Below are 21,417 nucleotides of genomic sequence, written 5' to 3'. Positions count from 1 at the left end.
TTCTCTATGGAGATGAGGACAATCTAGTGGGAACAATGTGATGGGAGCTCAAGTTTTTTTAAAAATAGGAAAACAACTGCAGGCCATTGATAGATAAAATCTTAGCAAACATGTGAGAGAAAAGAGAGGATTGTAAATAGAAAACAGAGTCCTGGAGCTCCTGGGTGGCTCAGTGGTTGAGCGTCTGCCTTTGGCTCTGGCTGTGATCCCAGGGTTCAGGATCTAGTCACACATCGGGCTCCCCAATGCTTCTCCCTCTGCCTATGTCTCTGCTTCTCTTTCTTTGTGTTTCTTATGAATAAATAAATAACATCTTTAAAACAAAACAAAACAAAAAACAATGGAGTCCTGGTGACAAAACACTAAAGAATCAGCCTAGAAGAATATTAAGGTCTTGTCCATACACAATGAATAAATGAATATGTACATGATTCTGTGCAGGACCCTGAGAGCAAGGTTTTATAAGTCAGACATTTGGGGATGGTTATTTTCAGCTATGTATACTGGAAAAGGATACATTGAATTTCCTTAAAGTTTAAGGGTCACACCATTGGGCAATTGACCCTTTCAACAGCTCCCCATTTCTCTTAGAATAAAGACTAACATACTTAATGTGCCCTGTGGAGACTTGTGGCCCTCTGCAGTCCTGTCTCATGCCACGCCCATTATCACACATGACTTCAGTGACACTGGCCTCTGCCATTCCTGAACATGTCATGTTGTGTTCTTCCCACCTCAAGGCCGGGTCTTTGCACATGCTATTCCCTCTGCCCAGGTCATTCTTCCTTTACTTTGGCCTAGTAAAGTCTTGTTTATCCTCCAGGGCCCAGCTTACATACCAAGAACCTACCAGTTGTCGCTGTTTCACTGTCTCTTTGCACCCCCACACTTTTTCATAATACATCTTCAAGCTGCTTGTAACCGTGTTTGTTTAGGAGTTTACTTGCTTATTGTCTTTCTCCCCAGTGTGCGGTCTATGATGAGCAAGGATCACATCTGTCTTGCTTACCACTGTTCCCCTGAGGTCTATCTAGCACAGTGCCTGGCATATGTAGGTGCTCAATGAACCCTTGTTGGATGGATGGATGAATGAAGGAAGGAATGAATGAACAAGGGAGTGAATGAGCTGACTCTGCCTCCCTGATGTCCTTGGGCTGCTCTGGAGGTATGTGACTGTAGTGGGTGACATGACTGTGTGGAGACATGTGGATACATCTTTGAGAGGGATCTAGGTGTTCAGGACTGAGGAACATTGCCTTAATGGGTGCTGCCCCTCAGCTCCCCATCAGAACTCACTTTGGCTTGGGACGGAAGGGAATCATGGTTCTCCAGGCAGCATTGTATCTCTCCCAAGGGAGGACTGTCGCTGGTGCTTCAGGCTTCTTCACCTGCCGGCTCCACGAGCCATCTCCTACAGTGTAAGTATTCTTGGGAAAGAAAAAATGAAAGAGCATCAGTTTCCCGACCTCATAAACACTATCTTGGAGGGTTAGACCAGCCACCCAAGGACAATGGATCTTCCCACATCAAGCTTTATATATCCTGATTTCCTAGAGTCAGACAGAAAAAGACAAGCACTGTATGATCTCACTTATATGTGGAACCTAAACACAATGACAACAGTAACGAAGTACTCAGGGAACAGATTGGTGGTTGCCAGATGTGGGGGTGGGGAGTGGGTGAAATGGGCAAAGGAGGTCAAAAGTACAGACTTCCAGTTATGAAATAAGTGTCATTGGGCTGTAATTAATGCACAGCATGGCAACTATAGTTAATAACACTGTGTTGTAGGCTTGAAAACTGCTAAGGGTTTATTTTAAAATTTCCCATCACAAGAAAAAGACTTATAACTATAAGAGGTGATGGATCGGGATCCCTGGGTGGCGCAGTGGTTTGGCGCCTGCCTTTGGCCCAGGGCGTGATCCTGGAGACCCGGGATCGAGTCCCACGTCGGGCTCCCGGTGCATGGAGCCTGCTTCTCCCTCTGCCTATGTCTCTGCCTCTCTCTCTCTCTCTCTCTGTGACTATCATAAATAAATAAAAATTAAAAAAAAAAGAGGTGATGGATGTTATGTTGTAGTAACTCTTTCACACTTTACACAAATATTGAATCGTTATGTGGTACACCTGAAACTAACATGTTTTATGTCAATTATATCTCAATTAGAAAATAAACAAAAGAAAGGCTGCGGGGTAGGGAATAAGCAATGGGCCAAGAGTCAGAACAACTGGGGTCCAGCCTCGGTTCTGCCTATGTTCACTGGGTGACTCTGGGCAGGCCACTCCACCTCTCCAGGTTCTTATCTTTGATACACACTGTAGACAAGAGTAAAGGGAGCTACAGTTAGTCACCCACAGAATGAAAGACCAAGTCACCCTCTGAAGGTAAACCTACTAAAAAGAAATCAATAAGTAAGAAAGTAACCCCCAAACATTACATGCAACCCTTTTAGTAAAGCGGGAAACAACTAAAATTTTTAAAAATATTATCTCCAGAACTTCATATAGAATAAATAATACTACCTTAAAAGCATAGTGAGGGATTGATAAGAAAAGATTCAGGAAAGTGGTTACTTCAGGTAGGGAAGTTGGGGAGTGAATTGAGGGGAGGGCCAATAGCAAGGTTCAAGTTGTTAAGTTGGTGATGGGTTTAGAGGTGCTTATTGTACTATTATAAGTAAATACATAGATAAATAGGTAATAGATAATTGATAGATGATAGATAGACTGACTGTGAAGACGTGTCACGACCAGGGCATATGATACATCTAATTGTGGAAGGCCGGGATCCATTAAAAGAAATCAAGGTTGAATAATATGACACAAAATTTTCTGATCTAATTTGTGACCATTGAGAATACCTTGTCAATTCAGCTTCCTGGTATTTTGATGCAAAGGTGACCAACTTACGTAGCTAAGCCCCGAAACCATGTCATTGCTCATGTCCATGCCGAGATTCACGAGACCACCAGAAGATCTGGGGACCCAGTACACCCTCTTCTTGGTCATTTTCAGCTGTCTTGCCAATCCTCCGTTTCCAAGAATCAGAGAATCTGAAAAGGCAGCAGTTTAGAGCAGCTTAGATTCAACCCTGAGCAGTCAGGAGAGAGGGATATTCTCCTGCAGGGAGTGTGCTGGGGTCATACAGAAGGGTAGGCCATGTCTAGGCTCCTGCTCTTCCCTCTACTTGGAATGGGCTTGGCTCCCCCTTTCTAAATATTTACTCAGGCCTCTGATCAAGTTCACTTGGGGAAAACATCTCTAATCACCCAATGTCATCCCTATAACTTGGGCTAGGCCTGCTCATGAAATCATGCTTCTTCTCTCATCCCAGTTTGTAATTATATATTCATGTGAATCATTATTTGTTTAGAGTTCATTTCCTGCTCTAAATAGAGAGCCTCACAAGGACAAGGACATGTCTGTTTTGCTCACTATTGAATCGTTGGAGCTGGGGACAGTCCTAGGAGGATAGGAGGTGCTCAATAAATAAATGATAAATGAATGGATAAATACATGAAAGAAATTCAGTTTTGCCATTCTCTTAGTTTTCACAGACTCAGAGAGTAGAGCTGGACACAATTTAGGAAATTTAAAGAACCCAAGGTATTTTAAAAATATATTAAAATGCTTTTCATTTTTGCCTCTTTGAATGTGACTCACGCCCAGAGCATCTGTGTCCCTGAGTCGGGAAAGGGGACAGTAATTAGGGATATTTCTGAAGGAATGGAAAAAGAGTGTACAACAGGACCAGCACCATGGAGTATGACCTGTGCCTCCCAGAGCCTTGAATGCAGAAAGGCCCTGGCTTGATTGAGAGCCTGCTATCACCATCTTGAAATTATTAATAATTTTGAACAAGGAGCCCACATTTTCATTTTGCACCGGGCTCCGCAAATTATGTAGTCAGTCCTGGTGTTCAGATACGGCTCTTGATGTTCAAATATTGGATTGAGCTTCAAGCAAATAAACTTGCAGACGAACCAGTCTTGGGAGAAGATTCTCCAGATGACTTCATCCCATTCCTTTCCATCCCACTTCCTTTCAGCAAATCACAATCACAAGTGGTGGACTCCGTTTCTGGAATTCTGGTATAGAGAATGCAAGCCAGGGCATCAGGCTGCAAGCCTTACCAGCCACAAGATGGTCGAAGTGAAAGCGAAATAAGTCAGAGAAAGACAAATACTATATGATTTCACTCATATGTGGAATTTAAGAAACAAAACAGATCAACTGGGAAGGGAAGGCAAAATAAAATAAAATGAAAACAGAAGGAGGCAAATGGTAAGAGACTCTTAATTCTAGGAAACAAACAGGGTCGCTGGGAGGGGGGAAGGGAGGGGTTAACTGGGTGATGGGCATTAAGGAGGGCACTTGATGTGATGAGCACTGGGTGTTATATGCAACTGATGAGTCATGGAATTCTACCTCTGAAATTAATTATACAGTATACGTTAATTAAATTGAATTTGAATAAAAATTTTTCTTAAAAAAAAAGTGAATCTTTCAGGGATGCAGAAAAGAAGAAAGAGAGAGAATGTCACATACTATTTGTTTAAGACCCTGGGAAGAAACCAGGTTGTTGGCTGCCAGGAACTAGTCTAGGACAGACACAATAGAGTAAAACTGGCATGACTCAATAGAAGTCCCTAGGGCTAGGACCATAGCGTACTGCAGTACAGTTTATTCACTACACAAAGGTTCCCAGCAGAGGTAATGGCAGGGGCAGAAAGTGGAGGCCAACAAATTCTAGGTTACAAATTGTGTGTACCTGGCAAGCGGTTCCATCTCCTGTGTGCTGGCAGATGTCTAACTAACCTACTAATGCATTTGGTGACTGAGTGTAGTTCCAACATGAAGGCTGCTTGACATTTTGCTTTACTTTAATAAATAAGAGGAAAATGAGACATCAAAGATGTATGTTAGTTGGATCTTCACTCATTTGTTAATGACCTCAATAGTTTGCAAATACTGAAACAATACTTCCTCATTCCCTTGTGCTCTTCACAATGTAAGGGCTTCAGGCACCACATGCTTATAGATTTAACCTGCATTATTAGCATTTCCTGAATTTATTTCTTCTGCCTAGACAATCAACAAAATAATAATTTAAAAAAAGCCCCAGCTAATAAGCCTTTTTATGTCTTAAAAGATTTTATTCATTTATTCATGAGAGACACAGAGAGAGAGAGGCAGAGACATAGGCAAAGGGAGAAGCAGGCTCCATGCAGGGAGCCCGATGTGGGACTCGATCCCAGAACCCCAGGATCACCCCCTGAGCCGAAGGCAGATGCTTAACCACTGAGCCACTCAGGCGTGTCTTATAAGTCTTTTACATTTTTTTTCTTTTTTTTCTTTGCGGTGTAAATATTCCCACCATGGCTGATTTTAAGCTACCAACATGACCACTGAATATGAAGTTGGGAAGAGAGACATAGTGCTACATCATTCTGTAGTAGTTCCACCATACAGATGCAATAGATATAAGTAGTTTCAAAACGTAAATAATTGTAACATGCAGTAAAATAATTAAAGTGATATATTTTGAAGATTACCTTTGTCTTTGATATATTTAATGGCAAGTTTATATAATTTAATTTTAATAATGTTTGTGTTGAACAACTGGGCTCTCAGAATTCTTGAAACATGACAGTTCATTCTCCTGAACCAGTAGAAACAGGCTCCAGCCGACCAATGCAGATCCACCTGGAAACAGTGTCTTCCAAATCCTTCTCCCACCAGGGACATCTTTTTCCAATTCACCCCTACGTTAATGCTGTCTGGGTCTGTGGGTTAGATTTCCTGGCTCCCTTGATGCAGAGGGGAACAAGAAATAGCTCAAAACTCTGCTGAGGGGGCTTAGTGGACTAACCACACTGCAAATAAATGAGAACCATGGAAAGGTCTTGAGAGCAGAGTATGGGGCCCGCAGAGGCCTGGAACACCACCAGGCCACAGGCAAGCAGAAACGCATTAGGTGAAGGCCTATACCAGACCCTCCAAGGACAGCAGCGCTGGCAGTGACCAGACACACAAAAGACATCGTTTGGAAAAGCTAAGGAGTAGAGGACACTGTCCCCGGGACCTTGACTCTTCCTCTGCCCCTGGCAGCTCTGAGACTGATCCTTTACTGAGGGTAACTTAAAGGAATGATTTAGATGACTGGATTTTTTTTTTAAAGATTTTATCTATTTATTCATGAGAGACACAGAGAGAGAGGCAGAGATGTCGGCAGAGGGAGAAGCAGGCTTCCTGTGGGGATCCCAATGTGGGACTCGATCCCAGGACCCCGGGATCGCAACTGGAGCCAAAAGCAGACACTCAACCACTGAGCCACACAGGCATCCCCTAGATGACTGGATTATACAGAGTTTTAAATGATTATACAAGAACATTTATCTTCTCTTCGTTAACCAGCAGATGGGGAGGACGACCATGTTCTTAGACACCAAATAAAGAAGTCAGATGATCTCTTGCCTTTCAGCTCGGGCTGATTTGCCAACCTAATTTATTTTGACACCCCTGCAGAGAGATGCAGTGAGGGTTTCAAAGGTGTGACCCTTGTTTATATGCCATTTGTCCAAGACACTAACAACAGGGAAAAGCAAACCAAATGGAAATTAAGAAAATGCAAAAATGCATAATGGATATATGTTTTCAGAACACGAATGGCACATCTCAAGATAACTGGAATCCAGCCACACATCAGCACAGGCCACCTTCCAAACAATGAGGCCCACTTCTGCTTCCTTGACTGGCCAGGGGAATTCCCTCCTTGAGAAGTCCCCTGGCCTCCTAACTTCCTCTTGGGAAGAACCAGAGTGGAAGTTTATTCACTCTGATTAGTGGCAAGACCATCACTGCGGTCAGGTTGAGGACCAGGATATGACGGGAATAAAACAGAGGAAAGAGATGCTTCCAGCTGTGTTCTCCCCACCCCTGGGGGTGGAAAAAGTCTTGATTATAAACTTGTTTTAGATATAGGCTATTTGCATATGACCAAACAGTCTAGGAACAGGAGCCAGAGGGGCGTGGGTGTGCACTGCAGCAAGGTAACCTGCGGCAAGGGCTGTCTGGGGGTGCTGACTTACTTCCTTATTGTGCTTACTCCTTATCCAGCAGGATGTAGTGTCTCAGGCCAGAAGGTGTACCAGAGGGTAAGAAGAGTACTCAGGGCAAGGGGCAGAGACACCTGCAAGCCAGGCCCTGAAGAGGTTTAGGTGATTAGACCTTACTTCTGTACCTCTCCCTTCCAGTCGATTCACACCCTGTGCTATTCAACTTTCCCAGCTCAGAGGTCCATTTCCTTCTGCTAGTTTCAATAGTCTTTGGAGGCCATCACTGGCATCTTCCTGATGGCTGAATTCTCACATCCCAATGCCAGGCCTTCTCTGTTTCAGGAACTGGGAAGCTCCTTCCCATCTTGATCTTTGTGCTAGTCCTAAGCTCTGCCAAAAACATTTTCCTGCCAGCTCCTCATGGAGCTAGTCCGTTCTCACCCTTCGGGTCTCATCTCCTGGGAGTAACCTTCCCAGACTTCCCTACTGAACATTGCACTCCTCTTTCTATCACCTTCTATGTAGTTTCCTGTTTTATTTTCTTTATTTACCACTTTCTCAAATGGCCATTTCTTTCTTTCTTGGCTTATTCATTTTTGGCCTACCTCACTAGAATGTCAGCTCTTTGAAACCGGGGACCTAGTTTGTCTTGTTCTTTGATGTATCTTGAATCTAGAGTAGCACTCGGCACACAGTAGATGCTCAATAAATATGTGATAGATAAATAAATGATGCAGATGCAAAGCCTATCAAAGAAGAAGCCAGGAAAGCCATTGGGTCTCTAAAGACTTCACATGTAGATTTTTGATGCTTTCCCAGGTGGGCTGACACATCCTATCACAGATGTACAGACACAGGATTAAAAGCATGTGTTCATCAAGCAGGTAATTTATTTTTTTAAAAGATTTTTTTTATCTATTCAAGAGAGACATACAGAGAGAGAGAGAGAGAGAGAGAGAGGCAGAGACACAGGCAGAGGGAGAAGCAGGCTCCATGCAGGGAGCCTGATGTGGGACTCGAACCCGGGTCTCTAGGATCATGCCCTGGGCTGAAGGAAGGTGCTAAACCACTGAGTCACCGAGGGATCCCTCAAGCAGGCAATTTAAACATGGATCCCTCCCCACAGCACAGCTTCCTTAGTGCAGTGTGTATTTAAAAACATAAATGTGGCAATTATTAAGTGACTAGAATACCAATTTAGTTTGTTGTGATTGCTGTTGTGGAAACAGGAGCATATGTGTGTAGGTTAAAAGCACGAAACATAAATGTTTTAAAATATATCACAAAGTGGGCCCCTGGGTGGCTCAGTGGTTGAGCATCTGCCTTCAGCTCAGGTCATGATCCCAGGGTCCTGGGGTCGAGCTCTGCATCAGGCTCCTCACAAGGAGCCTGCTTCTCCCTCTGCCTCTGTCTGTGCCTCTCTCTATCTATCCATATCTCTCATGAATAAATAAATAAAATCTTTAAAACACACACACACACACACACACACTTCACAAAGTTTCTAAGATGTTTTTTTAATTTCTTTGTTAAAACACAAGAAGCCTCAAAAAAATTGGGCCTCTCCCTCTTGCACTTGGAGAGACCTCAATGAAAAGATAAGCTTTTGTGGACCTGGGCCATGCCTTTTTTTTTTTTTTTTTAATCACTCCATAGTCTACCACAGGGCAGGGTACTCAATGCACACCCAGAGAAACGGTCCAGAGCTTGCTACTGTATCCAGGATCTTCAGCTCAACTTCTCTCTAGGCCTGGTGGCTCAGGCCCCAATCTAGGAGATATCCTTGACAACCATTTTTCCTTCTTTCATCATGTCCAATCCATCAGCATATTCCATTGAAGCTACAGTCCTCATTATCTCTTGCCTGCACAACTGTCACCACCTCATAACTGGTTTCCCTGCTTTTAGTCTTAAACCATTATATTCCATTCTCCACACAGCAACCAAAATAGTCTCTTGAAAACATAAACCAGGGACACCTGGGTGGCTCAGAGGTTGAGCATCTGCCATGGGCTTAGGGCGTGATCCTGGGTCGGGGGATCGAGTCCCACATCGGGCTCCCTGTGAGGAGCCTGCTTCTCCGTCTTTCTATGTCTCTGCCTCTCATGAATAAATAAATAAATAAATCTTTAAAACAAACAAACAAAATACATAAACCAGAAATGTTATTCTGCAACTTGCAACCGCCAATGGCTTGCATCACGCTTAGAGTAAAACTTCTTACAGACTCCTTACCCTAACTTCTCACCTCTTACATAGCCATCTATACCTGACCCTGCCCACCTCACTCATCTCATCCATACCACCAGACTCGACTCTCACTGAATTCCAGGAGCACTTTCCTCAAAAATCCAAAATTTGTTCCAGCCATTAAATCTTTGCAGTTGTTGCTTCTTTGGCCTGGAACAGCACCCACTGGGCACCCGCCCCCTGAACTTTGCACTGCTACCTCTTCATGAACAGGGCCTAATTCACACGTCATCTGTCCAGTGAACCCTTCTCTGACCATTTAAAGGACTTAACCATTATCCAAAATTACTCTCCTTCCTTATTATTTGCTTCCTTCCCTATAAGTTCAGCTCCATGAAAGCAGTAACCTTGCCTATTTTGTTCACTGACATATCCCCAGCAGCTAAAATAATATCCAGTACACAGCAGGTATTCCACAAATATTGTGTAATGAATGAAAGAAGGTGGGATAATGTCAGAGAAAGAGCTTTAGGCAGGAGCATCCATATTCCTGCCTTTCTGTCTGCACCACAGCAGCTTGCATACCTGCTTTTTCTTCTCCCTTATCTGCCACACACACAGAAACATACAGTTCTATCTGCCCTGCATCAGATTCAGCTGTCTACAGGGCCCTCCCCCTGGCCAAGGGTAAGATTTTATCTTATGCTATACTAGTTACCCCTCCACAATTAGCTCAGGGCCTTGTACTTAGCAAGCCCCTCAGTGAATGCTTGTTGATTTGTGTGTGTGTCTTTTTTTAATGTTCTTTGAAACCTGTCACGACAAAGGGTGCCGTGTAAACACCAGGTTTATTTATTTATTTTTAAAAAGATTTATTTATTTATTCATGACAGACACACACAGAGAGAGAGGCAGAGACACAAGCAGAGGAGAAGCAGGCTCCATGCAGGGAGCCCGATGTGGGACTCGATCCTGGGTTTCCAGGATCATGCCCTGAGCTGAAGGCAGGCGCCAAACCACTGAGCCACCGGGGCTGCCCATGCTTGTTGATTTGAATGGACTTTCCATTCCCTCTTGGATTCTGAGCGCACTACTGGACTTCAGAGTCAGGAAAAATTTTCCACCTTCAACATATAGCCCAACCCAAGTGAAATACCCATGTGAAGAAGCTCTTAATGACAAATCTAAAACAAACCAATGACGAAATACACAATATTATTGGGTTATAACCCATAAAAAAGTCCATGAACCCTTACTAACATAAAATATTGAGTAAATAAGGGAAACATGAATTCCAATTAATGAACATAATATTAAGTCTGTACAATATAGTTATTATATAAAGAAAATTATTAAATTACAGTGAGGAAACCTGGCAGAGATACCTCCTTTACCAGGCAATCGAGGTCAAAGTCACCATTAATAATACATTTCAACCATCATATATCATAAAGAAAGCCACATCGCTTCTGTACGGTCTTTTTTTTTTTTTAAGATTTTATTTATTTATCCATGAGAGACACAGAGAGGCAGAGACACAGGCAGAGGGAGAAGCAGGCTCCATGGAGGGAGCCCGACGTGGGACTCTATCCTGGGTCTCTAGGATCACACCCTGGGCCAAAGGCAGGTGCTCAACCGCTGAGCCACCCTGGCTGCCCTGTATAGTCTTTTTGTAAAAAAAAACAAAAACAAAAACGAAAACAAAATGTTTAATGTCGATCCCGAGAAAACATCAGATAAACTCAAACTGAGGGATATTCTACAGAAGAACACACTGATGGATACTCTTTAAAAAGTACACAGATTTAGGGACGCCTGCGTGGCTCAGCCGTTGAGCATCTGCCTTGGGCTCAGGGCGTGATCCCGGGTCCGCAACAGAGTCCCTTATGCGCTCCCTGCATGGAGCCTGCTTCTCCCTCTGCCTAGGTCTTTGTCTCAATCTGTCTCTCATGAATAACTAATTAAAAATCTTTAAATTAAAAAAAAAATAAAGCACCCATATTTAAATATACCTATATAATGGAGGAGACATCACAACTAGATATGAAGTGGGATCGTGGACCAGAGAAAAAGAGGACATTAGTGAGAAAACGCAAAAATCTGTGCAAGGTCCACAGGTTAAATAATAGGGAGGTTAATTCCTGGTTTTTGTAATCGAACTTTTTTTTTTTTTTCTTGCAACATTTTTGTAAATGTAAAATCAATTCGAATGAAAGAGGAAAGCTATTTCAAGCAGGTTGATCCTCTCTGCAGCCTGGACACAGGGGAGAGCCCCGCGGCTGGGCCTCGGGAGCAAGGGGAAGGGCAGGCCCGGGGCCTCCGCCCGCCGCGCGAGGGCACCTGCGTGGGAACGCTCGCGCTTTGCCGGGCGGGGCCGCGAGGGGGCAGCGCGAAGCTGCGGGGTTTGAGCCCGGGGGCGGGCCGTAGCGCGGGCCGGAAGTGGCGGCGGGCGGGCGGGCGGGCGGGCGGCGGCTGGGCGCTCGGGTCGGCGCCGCTCGGGTCGCGCGGAGCTCGCTGTCCTGCTCTCCGACGCTCCCCCGGCGCGAACAGCTGTCGCCATGTCGTCGGTGAGCCCCATCCAGATCCCTAGACGCCTCCCGCTGCTGCTGACCAACGAGGGCGTGCTGCTGCCCGGCTCCACCATGCGCACCAGCGTGGACTCGGCCCGCAACCTGCAGCTGGTGCGGAGCCGCCTGCTCAAGGGCACCTCGCTGCAGAGCACCATCCTGGGGGTGATCCCCAACACGCCCGACCCGGCCAGCGACGCGCAGGACCTGCCGCCGCTGCACAGGTAGGCCGGGCGGCCCTCGCGGCGGCGGCGGCGGCGGCGGCGGCCTCGGCCTCGGCCTCCTCCTCCTCCCCCTCCCCCCCGGCCTCCTCCTGGACCCTGGCCCCGGCCCCGCCCCGCCCCGCCCGGCCCGGCCCGGCCTCGGGGCGCTGAGACTCGGGGGCGGCCCTCGGGGGGGCCTGATTCTGCCTCTGCAGCTACCTCCCGTGTGACACGGGGGTGATAGCTGTCTGTCCGTCCCCCGGCTGCTTAAAAGGCATGACTCACGCAGCAGCGAAAATCGTGCCGTTCGCCGCCGCCGTGCCCTGAAGTTCCCCTCCCCGCCCCCCAGGTTCTCGGACTCCCAGGCCCGCGCGCTTAGCGTTACCGGCGCCTCCTCTGTCTTACCCCTTCTTCCCTTTCTTTCTCCCCGTCTGTTTTGCCCCTCTTAAGTGAGACGCCTGGTACTTGACACGTTTTCTCTGGTTTCCTCTGCCACCCTCACGCGCACTCCCTTTTTCATTACGTTTTGGCTGCCCGTCTTCCACACTCCCTGTCTGCCCCTTCTCTTTTCCCCTCGCTTGTTCCCTCCGCTCCCTTTCTGGAACTTTCTCATCTCCTGTCTGTGCTCCTTCTCTCTTAGCTTAACATTCCCCTTCCGTACACCCGAGGCTCGCCACTAGATTGCCCTACACCGTGGCCCTCGTTGGTGGTTGTCTTTGGGTGAGATGCTTCGCCTCTGCCTGTTTCTCCTCCCTCTGTTCTTTGGAACCTTAACAGTAAACATTTCTTGGGTGTGTGATGAATATTAAGTGATCTTCGTGCCGTGCCTGGTAGTAGTCCGGTGCTGTCGCCACGAGGCACAGGCGGCCCATCCAAACTGAGAGACTAGAGTGACCACCTGTCTGGGTCTGCTGAGGCCTCAGCTGGTTTCAGCACAAGTCCCGTGTCCCCGATAAAGCAGTGTGACTAGACTCCCCAAAACGTGGTGTAAGTATACGGTACACGCTACAGTTTGAAAATTTAGTACCTGAAATGTTTTGCTGGTTAATGAATAAATTTTACATAGATTTAAGTGTTGGAATGGTAGTATTTTGGCTGTTCGAGGTTAAATAAAATACTAGTATTTCGCCAGTTTCTTTTTGCTTTTTAATGTGGCTACTAAATTTACATGTGCAGCTCACATTGTATTTCTGTTGGACAGTGCTGGGGTATAGTATATACTCAACAAATGCTACGGTTATCTCCACACTCCCTCCACGGCCCCTGCCTCTCCTATCCTTAACTCTTCCTGAGATGTTTTTAGTGTAGAGCCATTGTTTACCTGCTGTTCTCCAGTTTTTAAAGTGAGAGATTCCCAACTGAATGGTTTTGAGAGGGTTAGGAATGCCTTATTCTAACCCAAAATCTTGGGACTATATACATTTCTAACAGGAGAGTCTACAATTCTTCAAATTCAGAAAGGGGACTGGCATCTCTCTTCCTACAACAAAGCAAAACAAAAAACCTGTAACACTCTCTTATTAGTCCACATTGCAAAAACCTTGCATTTCTCAGGCATAGAAAACATTGGCTTCCATCTGATCTGCTTTGGGTAGTGTTTGCCTGGAATTGGATACACTCCAAGTTTCAGTACACTAATAAATTGTACTGGATTCTGATTTCCATACATAATGACCCTACTCCTTAAACCTGAGGTTATGCCACAATTTTTTGCTTTCTGTGCCCAGGCATTTGATTGCTTGAGTGTTCATGATTAGATTTTTTGTTTTATTTCTACTGTGCATATGTATGGTGATTACCCACTCGAATTTCAAAAGTAGATTTAGCCATATTTTAGTAATTTTGTTGGTATATCCTGATTTTGAATGCTTTTTATTTCTTTTATGTAAATCCCTCCAAAACATCATAACTAAATTTTCCTACTTGGCAGTAATCATTAATATTCAGATGATGTGTAATCTGGTCCTTGATGTTCATACTGTTGCCTTTGTTTTAAATTAATAGCACTGTTAAAATGTAGTCATTTAAGTTGGAAAACAAACATTGACAATTCTTCATAGAATTCTAGCGTTATAAGGACCCACCACACCAGCTGGTTATTCTAGAAATACTGTTTGCTACTTGAAAAATCTGTGTAGAAAGATTGTATTGCATTCCTTAGCACCAGCTCCCAATGTCTTTTTTTTCTCTGATAGGGCCTTTAAACACTCTTAAAAATTTAAAAAGCTTTCATAAGGCAAATGTCGAGTTACCCATAACATTACTCTGTTTCAATAAATCAATCTGTCCTTCCTCAGTTTTACCTGCTTTTCCAGATGATGGCGGTACCAGGGGGAAGGCCAGGGGCTCTACTCCTGTCCCTTGTTTCCTTTAGACCATCCAGGTGACAGTGCCTCCGTCTTGAAGGAGCAAAAGTAATTTGTTCCCCTATGTTCCTTGTCACACAAAGTAGCAAAGCCAGAGATTTGACTTCCTGAACAGCTTCCTTTGCTGTTGTGACCAGCACACTCCCTAGCTAGTGTCCTTTTTAAAGGAGGAGCTTTGGATTATCCCTGCAGCTTAGAACTTGGTTCTTAAACCACCTCAGGGCACCCTCCTTACCTGGACTTGAGTGACTCATTGTTTTCTTAGTGATGGATGATAATTTAGCACTATGTATACACTGTCCTTTCATGCATTTCAAGATGGTCATCCAATCTTCTTCCAGCCTTACCTCCTTCAGGGTACATGGCTTCATTTCCTCACAGGGCTGATTTTTCAGTCCCTCTTCTGTTTCCGGCTTCGTCCTCCAAGACCCCAAATGAGTTTCAGTGGCATTTGTCCAATAAAAAATGAATACTTTTTACATAATAGATGGCACAGTTTCATAATTTGGGCCAACTCTTTGTCTAGGCATTACTCCTATTTTTATATGTCAGCATTCTTAGGCATTCAGGAAATATTACCTGTTAGTACTAACATTTTAAAATTTATTCTTTTATGTTAGCAAGTATGAAATGGATAGCTCTACTTAGATGTTCCTGAGTCTGCATTTACTCTTTTTAAGGAAAGTAGCTTTAAGTGGCATTTCTTAAATTAGAGATAAAGTTTTAATTTTTTAAAAAATTTCTTTAAAAAGTAGTCTCTGTGCCCATCATGGGGCTTGAACTCATGTCCCTGAGATCAAGAGTCACACATTCTATTGACTGAGACAGCCAGGTGCCCCGAGAAATGAAGTTTTAATTGAGGAGTGAAAACCAAAAATCCCATAGCAACAGAAGCTTCACTGTTTTAGAACTTGGGGCAGTCCTAATAGACTCCTTGTTTGTAAGTTGTTATTAATCGTGTTGATGAGCTTTGCCAAAAATCAACAAATATTCAAGAATATAAGTAGGGTGACACAACAGAAAACTAAAAAGATGCTCCAGTTGTTCTTTCCCAAAGATGTATAACTTTTGATTCCAGAGTTTTGATAGAAATGCTTCTCTTTCTTAAGTGTAATTAAGATGTGAACAGTAAATATTAATAGTAGCTATGCTTTCTAGTATCTCAGCTACACAGAAGCTATGTGAACAAGTATTTATATTATAGGCACAAATTGACATTGTCTGTTAACAGTGGTAAAAATAAAATTTGTCGTAAAACCAAACTAATTCAGATCCCGTATTGCCTATGCAATATCTTTGTAATCATGGATAACTAATCTCTTTGCCCTTTTTGAATCTCAGTCACTAATTTATAATAAGGAAATGGTGCTACCTTCCTCACAAGAGTCAAAGGTAGTATGTAATGAGATGAGATTTATGAAAGCCTTTTGTAGGCTACAGAGCAATAAGCCTGTATTTTAGAGGTATTATTATTCCCCAAATGGATACTTTTAAATGTAAATTTCACAAATGGAGTTTAGGGAGAGGAGTGGGAAAGTTCCATATTTTCTCAATATGGGCTGAACTAAACTAGTGTCATTACAGAAAAAGACTTGGAAGATTGAGGATTCCAAGAAAGATGGAGAGCTTTAAAGTGGTTGGCATAGACCAGTTTGGATATTTACACATTATCCTCATCTTAGAAAACTGCCTTCTGTAGTAGTGCTGTTTTTAGATTTTCCCATCACTACACTTGATGGGAAAATTGATGGTTCTCAAATATTTTTGGAAACCTTATATTATCTAAGTCAGTTTCCAAAGTACATAAGTCATATGCATCATAATCAGACTTTGTTTGGATTAAAACAGTTACTTTATAACTCTGAAAATAGATCCTAGTTAGGAGTTTCAAAAATTCTTTGAACTGTAAAATATCACAATAATTAAGGTGTGGATTTACTGTGCTATTCCCTAAAGGGAAAAGACACCGCTCATTTATTGTATACACTTGGATTTTTTGCAAAATCAGAATGTTGCCTTATGGTCATGCCTAATAAAGCAAATATTAATAGAAAAACTAGAATATTTAGAAAGATGACTAACATGATATGAAGTCTGTTATGTATCAGTAGGGAAGTATTAGATTAATTGTATATTTTGTTTACTTGCTATCTATATTTGTATGTAAAACCTAGAGCCCAATATACAATAGAACTTGTCTAAAATAACATTAAACATTGTCCTTTTTCACAAAGCTTTTCACCCAAAATGTCTTCATCAGGTATTCTTTTTAGCCATCTTACCATTTCACAGATCGTGTTTTTCTTTAAAAAGGGTACATTCTGGGGATCCCTGGGTGGCACAGCGGTTTGGCGCCTGCCTTTGGCCCAGGGTGCGATCCTGGAGACCCGGGATCGAGTCCCACGTCGGGCTCCCGGTGCATGGAGCCTGCTTCTCCCTCTGCCTGTGTCTCTGCCTCTCTCTCTCTCTGTCTCTCTCTGAGACTATCATAAATAAATACAATTTTTAAAAAAAGGGTACATTCTAGTCAACTATAAGCAATGTAAAGTAAGACCCAATTAACAGATGTAAAACCTTTATATATTTTATCTCATTAGGAGAAGAGACATAATTTAAATCTAGCTTAATCTCTTTTCAATTTGGAACATCTTCTTTTCACAGTTAACATAGTATTTTACTTGCTTTGTAACAAAACTCATTTTTAGTCTCACCTTTAATGAATGACGTGGCTCCAGTAATTAAATTTATTTCCTAATTTGGAGGTTTGTACTTGTCTCATCTCTCTCTTTCTCTGGTTTCTCCTTGGTTCCAGTTTGGAAACCCCTTAGGCCAGGGATCCGGTTTGTCATCTGTTGATGTTGCTTGTAGACAGAGCAGTGAACTCTGCATTGTGCAAGCATTGATGGGCATCATCTACAGGAAATTGTGGTCTTGGTCTCTCTTTTTTTAAATTTAATTAAAAAATTTTTTAACTTTTTTTTAAATTAAATTCAGTTTGCAAACATATAGCATAACACCCAGTGCACATCTCACCACGTAGTCTTGGTCTGTAATCAGTTCAGCTATTGCTAACTTTCTCAGGCAATCTGAGTTGGCTTTCAGAAAATGGGAGATACAGCCTACTACCATTAATGACTGAAGAAAAGCAGCCACAACACAAGTACCTTAAAATAATAAGATAATTGCCAAATCATTTCAGGTTTTAAAGACGTATCATCTTTTTTCTCCCTACCAAATTATCTTCCTGATACTTTGGTTTTAGTTATTGTTTAAATCAGTTTTTATCCCTGGTACACATGATATGACTGAAAAGGTGGTAAGGAAGGATAGACATAGCTCAAAATTAACTGAGTGGCAGAGAAAGTGAAAGGTTCCACATAGTCTATGGAATGAATAATTTATAAGGAAGTAGTCGAGAACTGACTGCATATAGAAGTAAGCAAATTCCCTGAAATATTCAAATGCTGTATTCATACGTGATTCAGTATGTTTGAGTATGTTTGAGATGGGCAAGTACAATATTCCAGGATTACTATTTCCATAGGGTGTTGAGAGTTGTAGTCACCTTAATTCTAGTTTCTTCTCTGAAATTACAACCCTTCCTGTGGCTGAAGGGAGGAGATACAATTTTAGTTTGGGATCTAGACGGGTCTTCTGAATGTGGATCTATTTTGTACACTTTTGGCTTAGTTTGGATGAGACTTCTTGTCTGTGAATTACATTTATATGTAACTTGGCCAGAATTGTATGTTCTGATAAGGAACTACGACTGAAATAAAATAGAACTTTTAAAGTTAGTATTAGATCGGGGGCATTTACCACTTAGGATAGAAGAGGGTTTATACCTTCAGTCATGACAGCGTGTGGCCTCTTAATACTTAGACCCCACATTTAAAAATTTCATTTTCATGAGCACGATATTCTCAGATTTGATGACAGTTTGTGAGAAGACAGATATGTGGAAGTTTTAGGGATTGTGTAAAAAACCTGGCTTGATGTTGGTAGCAAAACTGGTTATAGAGATTTCTTAGATTGGTTTAACATTATGCTGTTTATATTTCCATCTTGCTTAAAATGCTAATATTTGTTCTGGTATAATATTACCTCATTCCTAGCAGAATTAATTTAAGCTATGTAATTGTCAAGTACTTTTACATTTTTAGCTTTTAGGAATTTCTACCTAATCTTAAAGGAGATGCTAATTAGAATGAGATGGCCTGCTTTGCCCCTCTTGCTCGTGGTAGTGACTTCATAGCCCATTGCTAGTTGCTAAATAGAGAAATAATTCATTTCCATGTTAGATGTTATTTGTTTTTTAAAGAATTTCTCAGAAAAGGCAACACCTTTTGAGACAAATTTCTGTTCTACCACACTGAACATTTCTAATACTGATGTTTTGTGTGTTTTTCAGGATTGGGACGGCTGCCCTGGCGGTTCAGGTTGTAGGCAGTAACTGGCCCAAGCCTCACTATACTTTGCTGATTACAGGCCTGTGCCGTTTCCAGATTGTACAGGTCTTAAAGGAGAAGCCATATCCTGTTGCTGAAGTGGAACAGTTGGACCGGCTTGAGGAATTTCCCAACACCTGTAAAACTAGGGAGGAGCTAGGAGAACTATCAGAACAGTTTTACAAATATGCAGTACAAGTGAGTTGATTTTATTTTCTTCCTTAAAACCCCATTTTCTTCAGTTCCTTTGCTACCCTAAGATATGATGAATCTGTTGAGTGGTAAAATTTTAGGGCAGCATTTGTTTAAATGATTTAGTGATATATATTGATTTTACTTTGCTTTTGTCTAAGATCGTACCTAAGTCATTCTAGGAAAAATTAGCAAACGCTTTCTAAAATTTTTTCCGAAGAGTCTTTCTAGAGCTTCCCTTATAACTTCCAGTGTCTTTGAACCAGATATTTATTAAACCAAATAATATTAATAATTAAAATATTGCACAAGCTATATGTCACAAGAACATTTAGGTAACAAGTTACCTAAGTTGGTTCGGAAGTCAAGGTCACAGTGAGACTTGTGGGGCTACAGTCGACTACTTGCAAAGATGATTAGAGCCTTGATTAAAGACTGGAATGCTGGGAGGGGAGCACATGTGAGGCGTGCATTAAATATTTGACTTTTAAATTCTAGGTTTGAAGGGGTTTTTTTGTTTTTTGTTTTTTTAAGATTTTATTTGTTCATCAGAGAGTGAGCACAAGCAGGGGAAGCTACAAGCAGAGAAAGGAGAGGGAAAAGCAGGCTTGCCACTGAGCAGGAAGCCTGACATGGGGCTCAATTAGTCCCAGCACCCTGGGATCATGACCTGAGCCGCAGGCAGACACTTAATGGACTGAGCCACCCAGGCACCCCTCTATGTTTCAGTTTTTTAAACTCTAGATTGAAAAAAAAAAAAAAAAAACTCTAGATTGAATAGAAAGCTCCTCCCCTCACCCCATCTTGTTTGAAGCCTCATCAGAACATATTGTAAAATGTAGTCTATTTTCCGTTGATGCAGTTCAATGACTGTAACTAGATCTGTGAGGATCAGAGTGTATCTAAAGGTCTCAATCATTGAAAAGTGTAAGGTAAGTGTTCATAGTCTGTGGTTTCCGTACCTAATGTGGCATTTGAAACAACACACTTCTAGTGTAGTAAACAATAGGAAAATAAAAAAACTTGGAGCTATAACTTCTGTGGGGACTGAAAGGAAGACCCTCCTCTGAACAGAGGAATTTCATTTTGAGAACTAGAATAAGTAATTCTGGCATTTAGGAAGGAGCTAGAGGGAGAAACAATTTCTCTTTTTTTCCTGGGTAATACTCCCTGGGTCTTTGTTCTTCTATTGGACACAACTTCATAGAGATTGTACTTTGCTTTTTACTTCTCCCCACTTTGAATCAACAGAAATTTTAAACATGAAGAATTGTGATGACATTAAAGGAATCTTTAGAGAGAAACATCACCATAATTTCACTACTGTCAAGCATCTAGTTTAATTTTTGGCTTGTCTTCTGATCTTGGTCTAAATTCAGTCTTACATTCTGTTTTCCTGTCCATGTCTACTTTTCATATTAAATATTTTAATAAATTTCATTGAGTTGGATATCATCATTTTATCTTTCCTCTTTTTAGACATTGAGGTCATTTCCAGTTACTTTCTGCCATTCCTTCTGTATTATATAGCCCTTATCAGTAGACTTCTTCAATAGCTTCCTGACTAATCTCCTGATTTCTTTTTTCTCTGACTCATCCTGTCCACTGAGCCCTTTTTTTTTAAACATGTTTCACTTTTTTTTTTTTTTTTTTAATTCATGAGGACACAGAAAGAGAGAGGCAGAGACACAGGCAGAGGGAGAAGCAGGCTTCATGCAGGGAGCTCGACATGGGACTCAATCCCAGGACTCCAGGATCATGCCCTGGGCTGAAGGTGGCGCTAAACCGCTGAGCCCTTCTAAGGAAGTTTTGGGCCTGACTCTCCTGAGAAAAAGACTTTAATGATGATAGAATAAAATTTCCTAGGATAACATTAAGGCCCTTCTCAACTCTACTTAATCACATTTTTAGTCACACTATCCATCAGAGCGTTTCACATCTTGATGTTTCTTATCCATATGATTTTGTCCCTTCTGTTCTCCCACATTTATGCTTTTCCAACTCCTATGGGCTCCCAGGGCACCTTTTCTTGCTTCCACCATCCTTTATACCTTCCTGTTAAGAAGATGCTCATCAAATTGTATTGACATTTACCTTATAGTTCTGTTTGCTCTACCAAACTTGAATTCTTCTCTGCTTTAGCCATCCCCTACTGATCAGTATGTTGTGTCTATCAAGTAGTTTGTGCTCAGTATGTGCTTGGAAAAGAAGTTTTAACTGTTTTATTTTCTTAGGATGAATTCTTAGGACAAAGAATCTTTAGATTTTCTCCCACCTGAATAGCTGCATCATGACTACACTTTCATTCCCCTGACTCAGGCAGGCAATAGATAGGTTCCTACATTACAATGCCTTCAGAGAAGTTAGATTGTTAGTGGCATCAGAAATCTTTT

General features: G+C 42.3%; 2 protein-coding genes across 6 annotated transcripts in view; one reads left to right on the top strand and one right to left on the bottom strand.

The window, feature by feature from the left end:
* ABCC11 (ATP binding cassette subfamily C member 11) overlaps positions 1–14,565 on the bottom strand; it is a 70,448-nt gene extending 55,883 nt beyond the window's left edge. For 2 of the 3 annotated variants that reach the window (XM_072827133.1, XM_072827134.1), the window contains exons 1-3: positions 14,322–14,565; positions 2,911–3,053; positions 1,297–1,427 (exon numbers count right to left, since the gene is read on the bottom strand). In XM_072827133.1, coding sequence (XP_072683234.1) covers positions 1,297–1,427; positions 2,911–3,009 — 230 coding nt within the window. In that variant the 5' untranslated portion in view covers positions 3,010–3,053; positions 14,322–14,565. The remainder of the gene's footprint in view (positions 1–1,296; positions 1,428–2,910; positions 3,054–14,321) is intronic. The other variant, XM_072827135.1, reaches the window with a different exon arrangement.
* Positions 11,690–21,417, top strand: part of LONP2 (lon peptidase 2, peroxisomal) — a 94,057-nt gene continuing 84,329 nt past the window's right edge. For 2 of the 3 annotated variants that reach the window (XM_072827136.1, XM_072827137.1), the window contains exons 1-2: positions 11,690–12,039; positions 18,796–19,030. In XM_072827136.1, coding sequence (XP_072683237.1) covers positions 11,807–12,039; positions 18,796–19,030 — 468 coding nt within the window. In that variant the 5' untranslated portion in view covers positions 11,690–11,806. Of the gene's footprint in view, positions 12,040–12,429; positions 13,006–18,795; positions 19,031–21,417 lie in introns of those variants that run through there. The other variant, XM_072827138.1, reaches the window with a different exon arrangement.

This window comes from Canis lupus, chromosome 5 (assembly GCF_048164855.1).
Source record: "Canis lupus baileyi chromosome 5, mCanLup2.hap1, whole genome shotgun sequence".
Classification (NCBI taxonomy): domain Eukaryota; kingdom Metazoa; phylum Chordata; class Mammalia; order Carnivora; family Canidae; genus Canis; species Canis lupus.
This window is presented reverse-complemented; position numbering and strand designations above follow the sequence as displayed.